Raw genomic sequence first — 12377 nt, 5'->3', positions numbered from 1 at the left:
GACAGCATGATGTGGGTTCATAGCTGCAGCTTCTATATGTAAATGACACACATTTAGTATCAACTCAAGAACTTTTACCTAAATAAATTGCTGTAGAAATAATGAAGAAATAGCCCTCACCTGTACAAGAAACAGCTTTTGAGTCAACTGTCCAATTACTTATGATCCTTTAAAAGGTTTGGGGGGGGGGGGGGGGTTCTTTAACCTTTCCTCCAATTTTGATGTGAAAACCCTCAAATTGAAGATCAGTTCATTGATGGCCTCCCCAAGCATTTCTGTGTGTTTTTGTTTATTGGTTTTTTGTTTTATGATTAGAGCTTATAGCTCATGAAAGTCAAAAATCCAGATTTTCAGTAAATGAACATCACTACAGTATAAATTTCAGGTATTTCTTGTTTTTTGAAATCACAATAATGGGGAAGACTGCTGACTCGGTCCTGACAAGGGTCCAGAAGACAATCATTGACCCCCTCCCCAAAGAGGGTCAGTCATAGAAGGTTATTACTGAAAGGGGTGACACGAAGCATATTAAATTCAAAGTTAACTGGAAGGAAGAAATTTGATACGGTATTAAGCATATTAAATTCAAAGTTGACTGGAAGGAAGAAATTTGATAGGATATTAAGCATATTCAATTCAAAGTTGACTGGAAGGAAGAAATTTGGTAGGAGAAGGTGCGCAAGCAACATGGATAATGGCAAGCTTGAGAATACTGTCAAGCAAAGCCGATTCAAACACTTGGGAAAGCTTCACAAAGAGTGGACTGAAGCTGGAGTCACCATGCTTAGATGTCTTCAGGAACAGGGCTACCAAGCCACTTCTGAAACCGAAACAACATAAGAACCATCTTAACTGTGCTAAGGAGAAAACAAACAGGACCGTTGCTGAGTGGTCCAAAGTCCTATTTTCAGATAAAAGTAAATTTAGCATTTCATTTGGAAATCAAGGTCTGGAGTCTGTAGGAAGACTAGAGAGGCACAGAAACCAAGGTGCTTTAAGTACAGTGTGAAGTTCACTGATGATTTGGGTGCCGTGATATCTGCTGGTGTTTGTCCATTGTGTTTTATCAAGTCCAAGGTAAATGCAGCCGTCTACCGGGAGATTTTAGAGCACTTTGTGATTTCATCTGCTGACAAGTTTTATGGAGATTCTGATTTCCTTTTTTATGAATATGCTTATTTCCTTTTCATGTAGGACTTAAACACCCGACTTTAGCAATACTTATAACTCTTAACACTGTCTACCCTTATTGTCATCTGTTACTTCCACTTATTTGTTGCTCTGTCTGTGTATATTCTGCCTATGGTCACTAAAGTCACTCAAAATCTCAGTGTCCTCCACATACGTCTATGTCAGGTCAAGTCACCTTTATTTATATAGCGCTTTAAACAAAATTCATTGCGTCAAAGTAACTGAAAAACATTCATTAGGAAAACGGTGTGTCAATAATGCAAAATGATAGTTAAAGGCAGTTCATCATTGATTTCAGTGATGTCATCACTGTTCAGTTTAAATAGTGTCTGTGCATTTATAATTAATGCGGCCTAAAAATCATTTTACGGATTTGGATATTAAAAGCATATTAGTGTGTTATGTGTAAGCCGGGTTAAAGAGATGGGTCTTTAATCTAGATTTAAACTGCAAGAGAGTGTCTGCCTCCCGAACAATGTTAGGTAGGTTATGTCTGTTTATGTCTTGTTATTGTCACTGTATGTCTGAGCCTCGTCACATGCATTTCCATGCCCAGTTTTCCCCAGTGTTAACTATGCCAATGATAAATTAATGCCTCTTGAATCTTGCCCACAGTGCCAAAACCACTTCCAAGTGATTTTCTGACCATGATATGACTGTGCTTCACCGACCAGCCAACATGCCTGACCTGAAACCCATATGAATCTATGGGATATTTTCAAGAGAAAGATGAGAAACCATCGATTCAACAATATAGACGAACTGAAGGCTCAATAGTACCTCAGCAGTTTCACAGGCTGACCACCTCCATGCCACAGCTCACTGATGCTGGAGTTTGTGCTAAAGGAGCCCTGACTAAGTACTGAGTGTATAAATGAGCATACTTTAAGTTACTTGAACCTTACTGTTTTGCAAATACTTTTTGATTGATCTTAGGAAATATTCTACTATTTTGAGATACTGGATTTTTTCCTGAAAGTTTTTTCCTGAAAGCTCTAATCATAAGAAAATGTAAAATTTTAGATGCACCTGTATATGGATCTAACTGTATACATATATTGGTTTATAAAAAAAAAAAATAGCATTGATACTGTTTCTTAAGCACAGGTGTGCAATCATAACAGTGGCAGATTTCTGACAAGCCTTAAAGGACCCAAGGAAAACTCAACGACCATAAAAAGAAAAAAGAAAAAAAGACCCCTTTAAAATAACTGAGTTCTGTTATCATGTTATATAAAAAATATTTTTCAGCAGCCACTACTGCCAACTTCAGTGTCACATAATTCTGCAGGAATTATTCTAATACTGGATTGGTGCTCAAGAAACATTATTCTTATTATCAACATTTAAAACAATTGTGCTTCGGGGAAAACATGAAGCATTGTCTTTGTTGGACAGTAACAACATTTGTTTGAAATATAATTCTTTTTTTGTGACAGGTCTACTATCATTTCTAATCAGTTTAATGTAGTTTTGCTTAATATGCATATTATAAAAAAAAAAAAAAAACGTTTTTGAAAGATTATATTTCCTGCCATAAATAAGGGGATAGCTAACAGGAGTAAACCATTGGGAATTATTACAAACTTCATTGTTGTGAAATCTACAATTAAGTTGGTGATCTACATAGAATTCAAAGCCCACACTGAAGCTTTGGACTGCTTAAATTGTTTTGATTCAGTCAGATTTATTGAACAGAAAATGTTTTTGTGGTTGTCACTTGATTTAAGACCATTTTTCCAACCTGTAGTGTTTAATTTGTTTTTCTTTATTTTATTAAAGCCTTATGGGCCATGCTTGCAAAAAGCTGACCTCTTAGTCCTTTTCGGTTAAGATCATCATTCGGGATTTCTCCTGAGTGAGCTGCACTGGGGCTTTGCTCTCTCTGCCTCACTGTGGTTAGATGCTGTTATATAAACCCTCTGCGGCTTTATATGTCAGACAAGCAGAGGAGTGAAGCAAAGGTCACTGTGTCTGATGCACGTATAGTATTTGACCTTTACTGACACACTCGCACTCTCCAGTGCTGTTAGAGAGTGTATGCCTTTTTAAGCAAGCGAGTCTGTGCAGCAGAGTGTGTGTGGGTGGCTGCATGCAGGGCTTGTGTGTGGGTATGTGTGCAGGGATAAAATCGGGTGTATGTTTTTGATTAGTGCTGGTTACACATAAACTACAGTACACATTTACAGAACATATAATGCAGATTAAATCCTTCTGAATGGTGTAATTACTTAGTTGGTCCAGCAGAGGACGCTCTATTGTTTGCTACTGGAGACCCAGGTCAGTGTAGTGTAATAGAGTTGTACGTGTGTATGTATATTTTTAATGAAATCCAAGAGTTTATGAATATTTTGATTCGATTTAAGTTTTTTTATATTTTCATTTATCATTTTAAATTCAGTTTATTGTAATGATATGTTGTTGTTTTTTGTCTTGTATATTTTTGTCATTTTTATTAATTAATTAATTAATTAATTAAAAAGTAGTAACATTATTTTTCTCAACCTAAACTTATTTTAGCTATTTGCCAGTGTGATATATATATATATATATATATATATATAAATTTTAAAGGTTTTGATATTATTATTATAATTATTATTATTATTATTTTGATAGTATTAATAACCCTATTACAAACCTGTAACTACTTAATATTGGCTCTTTAGAATATCTGTCAGCCCATTAGAATGAAGCATTCATGAGTGCCTTTATAGAATACATGCAATTTCAGAATTCTAAACACGAGACAAAGGTTGGAGTCCCAGTAGTTCTGAAGCCATTTGCATACTGCAGTATGTAATTATGACCACTAGATGGCATCGGTTTACCTAAAGATTGTAGCTGGTGACATCATGAAGTCAAATGCTGGTCAAAGCGTCAATCTTGAGCACATGTACATCTGTTACGCAAATTTGGGAACTCCCCATGGCTCTTGTTTGAAAAAATCCTGGGCTATTCCTTGACTATGCAAGTTTTCACAGGCACGTGTCTTGCTCACGTCATATTCCAGCTGCTCTAGATTCTTTCCAAGCAGAGTTTCCCACCATCCCACTTTCACATGTAATAAATTATCTTTTGCGTCAAAAACACTTTAGAATGGATTACAGATGTATTGTAAACAAGGGTAAAGGCATTTGATACGTTTAAAGCCTCTGTAGCTCCTTGTTGTAAATCTTTAAGTTGTATACATTTTTGTTTAATTTATATAATTAAATGTTCAAAGTGTAAATGTTCAGTTAATATGGGCATTATGGAAGATCATAGTGCTCATGGTAACATTGCTTATCCATGTTCTCCCTCTGGGGTGTTTGATGAGGGGATATTGTCCAGTTTTGGGTATGTTAGGGTTGTATTGGTCTGTGAGAGATGATTTAATAATACTGTCTCATGCTTTCCCTTCACCTTTTATTCCCTCTCTTTGTCAATTAGAAGTCCTTTCTTGAAGAAACAGTGAGGCGTGAGTGTGAAGAGAGGGAAGAACTGACTGCAGCACTGACCATGGCCAAAGAACAACTGCTGGAACTCAAACACTCCACCGCAAAACCAAATGACACCCAGGCACACACCCAAATTTCCAGAGTCAGACCTTCACTAATGAACGCGGACCTCCCCTTCCCCAGACTAGATCCCAGCCCTCCTCACACACGCAGCCAAAGATCTTTGTCCACTCAGAGCACCAGACAGTGTTTGTCTGAGTCAAATAATTGTAGTGAGAGTAGAAGTTCGACATCCTGGCATGGATCATCACTGCAAACACCCATCCTGCCCAAAATCAGCAAAGAGAGATTCACTTCAGTTAATGACTTGTGCAAAAGCATCAGTATGGTGAGGGGCAGAAGGGACAAACTCTGATTGCATTAGAAAGTCCCCTACATTGTGTACTCGTGTACTAGTTTTTTTCTAGGTCAGAGGTCACAGCAACACAAGGGAGAGGTGGAAAGTAGCTAATTACAAATATATATATATATATATATATATATATATATATATATATATATATATATATATATATATATATATTTTACATGACATACATACTTTTTCTCTACTTTCTTAAGTTATACTTAAAGTGTGTGGTTGACTTCTCAACTTTTCTTTTTCACCAAAACTGCAAAAAAAAAAAAAAAAAAAAGAAAAGAAAAAAAAATAGAAAAGATGAAGGTGCTGATAAAGAAACATGTCAAGCTTTCATTTGACAGGTACTTTTCAAACTACGGGGGTGGAGCCCTGTGCTTCAGGCAATAACAGACAGTTCTGACCTGGTTGCAATACCATTAAAAAACTTCCAGTTCTGCTGGAGGACGGGCTGTTCAAACTCCACTTTGCTCTGACAGTCAATCTCTGGCGTTGGCGTTCCTTTCAGGCTAGAGGGCTCAGCCACTATAAAGGCAGCACCAAGTGCCATATAATCTCATAATCTTGCTCCTTTATGTAGCTATGAAGCCTCCTATCACTCACAGTAGAACGCATGCTTTGCATTTGATGGTGCCAGGATTGCCATTTCCTGAAGCATTCTGTAAATATGACATATTGTTTTATTACGATGGAGAAGCTGTCTGTACTTCTTTTCTTTCCGCCACCGAGCCATGGAGGTGAAATCCCCGCAGCTTGAAATAGGGGGTTTAGGTGATGGGCCTCAGACGGGTCAGTTCCCACATCTCCTTGTTCACCTTAACCTCCCATATCTAGCATTCTGAATTAATATTGGCTGCCTCTCTACCTGGGCTGTCCCATGCAGATGCATTTAAACATGAGTTTGCCTACCCTCCAGCATACGATGGCCCTAAGACTCGGTTAACAAATCATGAGAGCTTTGGTTCCGCGTTCTCCTCCAACTCTCCTCGCTGAGGTCCCACGCTCTCCTCCAACTCTCCTCCCTCTAAAGTTGGAACCTGAAGTTGGTGGGAAAATGGCCTCACTGCTGACAGAGAGGAAATTTACTTAGGTACAGTGGTAGCTGAGTTCAATATATCAAAGAAAATACAGAAGTGATCAGATAGCGCTAACCCTTAATATATATTTATTATATATTTAGCAGATGCTGTTATGCAAAGTGACTTACAGTGCATTCAGGCTATAACTTTTGTATTTTTTTTTACCTGTGTGTGTTCCCTGGGAATTTAACCCACAAACTTTTTGCACTGCTGCCGCAGTGCTCTACCACTGAGCCACAGGAACACAGTAATAACAATGGATGAGATGTTTAGAGCCCTGCCGATAAGTAAATCTAGAGTGTGTCCACGATAGTGTGTGGGTCATGCACATCAGTCAGTCAAAAGTCAGGTCAAACGTCAGGTTATAATTTCTTTTGTAGCATTGATTTCTGCATTATCTATGTGAATATTAAAATCTCCTGCAATAGCAAAACAGTCAAACTCTGAGGAAATCATTGATAGCATTTGGGTAAACTCTTCCATAAAAGCTGGAGAATATTTGGAGGCCTATAAATAGTTTTTAAACAGAGCAGCTCCACCTCCACCTATTCTAACAGCTCTGCAGACATTCATCACGTGATAAATCACAAATAGAGAAATCTACAGGCACACTGGGTTCCCGCTTCCGTTTACATTTGTGAATGTTTCTGCTATCATAGCGTGGACCTGACACATATCACTGTTATCAGTTGTTTATGGTTCACCTACATCAGATGGAGGAAGGTTTGGGCCCTGGTATTGTGGCTCTCACAGGACCTGGGCCCACAAGGCTTTGTTGGTTGATTTTTTCTTTTTTTCTTCTTTTTAATGCACCTGTATACGGCCCGGGCCAGTGTTGCCACCTTGTGGAACAACTAATTAGAGCAAAACAAATTCAATTCAATTCAAATTCAAAGTACGTGTGATTACAAAAATTGGGTGGTACTATCCTGATGACTAAATTTACATCACACACACACTGAGCCTCATTCATGAAACACGAGCAGAACAAATTTTTGTGTAAATCGTTCATTAAACCGTTCTGACATAAACTTTTGAATTTGTGAAAATGTTCATATTGTACATAAGAAAATATACTTCTGCCAGTGCAGCTGAGTTGATAACTGTAAAATGCACTGCTCATCACTCCCATTATTTATCCAGCCATCCAATCAATGGAGAAGGGGCGGGACAAATACAGACCAACCATCCTACTTGTACAATGACTGCCTACAATAATGGAGAAGTCAATAATACTGGTTACTGCTATTTATATTTAGTCAAATTCTTAAAAAAAAAATAATAAATACTAGTAATACATTGCTGCCATGGATATTCCAATCATAGCAACCAAAGCATCTCATCTGGAAAAATGCTTTGCCCACCAAAGTGTTTTCAAGCACCACCAGCTGGTCGTTTTAAGTACCTGACATTTTTTTTGGTTTGGTGGACACGTTATTGAATATGTATTGTTAGGAAATATGACGTATTAGTCCTTTTTGCATTCATGCATTATACTTTCTCAAAAACCTGAGATATTAGACCAGAATATCGCACTGCGGTCCTGGACACATAACTCACGTAGTTGTAATTCATAGCCCTGGATGCTAATTGTGAATATGTGGGTACGAGCACACTATTTATGAATGACTGAAATCCATTAGCATACACATTTAACTATCAAATCAGTTCACGGAGTGTTTGTGAATTCGGAGGATAATTTTCGGGAAGGTCTGTTTTAAGTGCATATTACTCAGAATTTACTCTTATATATACACACAATTTTCATGAATGAGACACACTGCATGCATTCGCTAGCATACATGTAAAAAGTGAAGCATATTTTGGGCTTAATACCATAAGTTCATGTTTAATATTTCCTGCATAATTACATAGGCTACATAAATAAAATAGTTTTATATTGTATTTCTAACGTGTGGGCTGTGTGCAGCAAACACACCCACCTTAACAATTTTAATGGAGCATGGCTGATTTCCCTCGAGTGCCAGGAAATTGTTTCTACATATAAATATGCATCCAACAAACAATGTAGACAGCTTTAGTCCGGAAACATTTAAAAAAAAATATTTACAGAGAATTGGCAAGTAATAAAGAGTAAGGAGTGTCACACCCAACTTGCATTGCCCAAATCAAGACTGTTGTCTCCATCTGTTGTCTGGAAACATGTCAGACATGAGACAATTTGAACATGCTCCAGAAATTGTATTGCTGTCATTATCGGACACATTATTTCTTGCACAGACAGAAGTAACAGGATGTAGCTGCCATAATGGGACAAAGATACAGTATATTAAATTCGATACACCATGTCTTATTGCATGTCATGTGTCATACAAATGTTTAATTTGGCACAGATCTTATTAGGCAATTGCAAATAGATGCAAAACACCATATTTTTCTACTTAGTACTTGATGACAGTGACCAACAACATTTGATGACAGTGTTTATGTTTTTTATTTTTTTTATATTTTTGTTTCTTATAACGATGGAATTATTGCATAATGTTATGAGATTAGTGTAATTTAAAATCTATTAAGTTTAATCATCAACATTTTGAAACAGGATGTCCTCAGAGTGCAATAAGAGAAATGTTTATTTAAAGTAGACATGAGAGAGGTACACTTGTTTATGAGAGTTTGGGAATATATGAAATATACTGGGTTTCGGGGTACTTTAACCGATTGAGAGAAAAGATCAGCCTGAGCCATCATAGCAATTAAGCGTCAGGTTCTTGCTAGGAGATGTGTTATGCTTTCCCAACGTTTTGTTGACATTGATTGATACTGTTTTTCTGTTTAAAGTGCTTACACATGAGGATTAGAATTTTTTCTTTCCAGTTGATTTGAGGAGAAAGAAAAGGGTTACAGGTGTAATAAATCAAATCTTAACACACCTACCAACCACCTACACAGGTTCAGAATGAAATGGTGCATAGTTATAATAAGCCTCGGGCACTGGTAACTTTCCCATGTATTATTTCAAAATAGTGAATCAGACACCTTGTAAAAGGAATGCATTGTGACCTATGTTTTGCTAAACATCAATGGTATCACTGTTTTTATTACCTTGAGTCTTGAGTCAGTAAAGTAAAAATAATTGTTTTAAATTGTTTACAAAATAATGTTTTGAAAAACATAGACTGACTACTTTTCCCCATTGAGTCTTAGGGTTTTTTTGATAGAATTGTTAGAGACAAATTTGGCCAGACATTTTTCTATCCACAGGATATTCCAGGCATTAATAAACACTTACTCATACATCAGAACATGCCAGAAATATTTGGAATTTCAGTATGGAAAAAATGAAAACTATTTTGGAGGAAAGCAAAGGCAGACTAGGCTGGATTTTCCATGTAGTGTATAAAAAGGACGTTTGCACCGGAAATCTTGCCAGCTCTCACGTGTACAGCCATTTTTGCATTCGCATGAAAAGCTGTGTGTATCTCAGTGTGGACGCACAAGCAGCTGCCAACAAACAAATTCAAACATACTCTAGCCTGCATCAGTAAGCAGCTTTTTAATTGACCTTTGACCACTGTGTTTCAAAACATGGGTACTTGGAACATACAACATATTCAACACGTGACAATGACCCGAAAAGTACTCATGGTTTAAATGCACAGGATGATGACTAACAACAACAACAACAACAACAACAACAACAACAACAAATATTCCGGTAACAAACAAGAACACTGGAAGTGACAATGATGAAGACACCAAACAAGATTGAAAAGTGAACCTGAACATGATACAGTGGCAGTGGAAAGCCCATGCCAATGACCCCAAACTAGACATGGGAACTCTGGAAACCAGGAAGCAGCTGGCTTAAAAAGACAGTGATAATTGTGGAGTGAATGATTATTACATTATAGTAAACAGTGAAAGCCAGGTCCACATTAAGACCTCATTTGGGCCTTGAGGCTAGAAATACCACATCAAAACACATTTTAACAGGAGATCAGAACAGCACACAACACAGGAAATCAGATCTCAGACAGCAACATAGTGTTGGCCCGGATCCAGCCCACATCCGGCCCGTGTGAAATCCATGCGGGCCAGATCTGGGCAGACACATGTTGCTGTCTGGGATGAAACAAGGAGATGATAGTACTTAAAGGGGTCATTGGATGCCCATTTTCCACAAGTTGATATGATTCTTTAGGGTTATAATGAAAAGTCTGTAACATAGTTTGGTTAAAATGTATCAATGGTTGTGTAAAAAAAAAAAAAAAAAAAAAAAAAAAAAAACCTCTGCTGATCCCGCCCCTCTCTTCCTTTACTTCAGCTGCATTCATCATAAAACTTGCTAATTAGCACATTGTTAGGAAAGGCTATTTGTAAAGGTTCATTAAAAATCTTTATACTCATTTCTGTAGGTGAAGTTGGATCACAAATGATTTGCGCGAACATAGACTAATCTAAGTAGATTCAGAGTGCGGTCCCTTCAAAAAAAAAAAAAAAAAAACATAATCCACTGCATCTTCAGTTGCTCAGATGTTGGGACTAAACACCTCAATTACTTAAGAGTCAATCTTTTCTTCATTTGCTCCAGCAGTGAAACAATTGCAGACTGATGACAGCTCACTCAGGACGGATCTAAGGTAACACACCAGTCCAGTCTGCTGAAACACCACTGTCAATCCCACTATCATGGGAGGGGCCTCTTTTTGTGATGTCCCACAGACATGAATCTGAGATTATCTTGATTTGCGAAAGAGGTAAAGATTTTAGTAGATAAAAAAAAAAACTTAGTTTTTTTAATTATAGGGTTGTTGTGTACACACACTGCCAACACACATTTCAGTAAAAAAAAAAAAAAAAAAAAAAAACCTTGTGCATGTAGCATCCTATGAGCCCTTTAAATGAAATTGTACTTTTAAGTGAAGCAACACTTAGTATAGGCTTAGATTGTTCTCTTTCAGAGCAATAGCTTTGTGGAAAGTATGTGAATAAATGAAAGAACTGCACCTCAGGCAGCCCTTTTGCTTAAGAAGAAAGAGATGTTTAACAGATGCTCAAAGCAGATGTTTTCAAGAAAAGAATTCCTTAAAAGACATTTGAGATGTTTGAAATCCGTGTGAAATCCATGTGGGCCAGATCTGGGCAGACACATGTTGCTGTCTGGGATGAAACAAGGAGATGATAGTACTTAAAGGGGTCATTGGATGCCCATTTTCCACAAGTTGATATGATTCTTTAGGGTTATAATGAAAAGTCTGTAACATAGTTTGGTTAAAATGTATCAATGGTTGTGTAAAAAAAAAAAAAAAAAAAAAAAAAAAAAACCTCTGCTGATCCCGCCCCTCTCTTCCTTTACTTCAGCTGCATTCATCATAAAACTTGCTAATTAGCACATTGTTAGGAAAGGCTATTTGTAAAGGTTCATTAAAAATCTTTATACTCATTTCTGTAGGTGAAGTTGGATCACAAATGATTTGCGCGAACATAGACTAATCTAAGTAGATTCAGGGTGCGGTAGGCTTAGATTGTTCTCTTTCAGAGCAATAGCTTTGTGGAAAGTATGTGAATAAATGAAAGAACTGCACCTCAGGCAGCCCTTTTGCTTAAGAAGAAAGAGATGTTTAACAGATGCTCAAAGCAGATGTTTTCAAGAAAAGAATTCCTTAAAAGACATTTGAGATGTTTGCTATCTGTTTGCTATCTTAAGCATATAGTTTTCTTTCTGTTTTTATTATGTGCTAACAAAAAAGAGATTATTAAAAATGAAAGATTGAAAGAGGGTAGACAAGATTAAACATTTGGCATTGATCATTTGAACTTCTCAACCCAGAGCTTTCTTTCTTCCTGCAGTCTCTGTGTCTAGCCAAATATGTGTTTGAAGTTCTAATTGCATCTGCCAATACATTTCAGAGAAATGATATGAGTCTCATGTGGCCTATTGTACAGATGACTTGACCTCTGCAAAAATAACTTGAACTCACATTCCATAAAGCGAAGAATGCCGAAATACGTTACAGATTTCAATAGTGTAATTGTTCTACCACACATTCACTTATCTGCCAAAACCCTGAAGGTACAGTAATGTGCCTGTATCTGTATTCATCATTTCTGTTTAGAATTGCCATTTATTCAAAAATAAGATCACCAAGATTAATATCTTGAGATTGAGCTAAATTCACATTCTTTGACAGTGTGATGTAGTTTTAAAAAGAGAAAGCATATTTTCATCAAATCATTATCTGACTTTGTTGGACTCAGTGTGTCCTTAATAAACACAACAATAAC

General features: G+C 37.0%; 1 protein-coding gene across 2 annotated transcripts in view; it reads left to right on the top strand.

The window, feature by feature from the left end:
* Nucleotides 1–5135, top strand: part of lekr1 (leucine, glutamate and lysine rich 1) — a 113893-nt gene extending 108758 nt beyond the window's left edge. For both annotated transcript variants that reach the window (XM_052582699.1, XM_052582701.1), the window contains one exon: nucleotides 4624–5135. In XM_052582699.1, the coding sequence (XP_052438659.1) occupies nucleotides 4624–5046 (423 nt within the window). In that variant the 3' untranslated portion in view covers nucleotides 5047–5135. The remainder of the gene's footprint in view (nucleotides 1–4623) is intronic.
* Nucleotides 5136–12377: the final 7242 nt, after the last annotated feature.

This window comes from Carassius gibelio, chromosome B18, assembly GCF_023724105.1.
Source record: "Carassius gibelio isolate Cgi1373 ecotype wild population from Czech Republic chromosome B18, carGib1.2-hapl.c, whole genome shotgun sequence".
Lineage (NCBI taxonomy): Eukaryota > Metazoa > Chordata > Actinopteri > Cypriniformes > Cyprinidae > Carassius > Carassius gibelio.
This window is presented reverse-complemented; position numbering and strand designations above follow the sequence as displayed.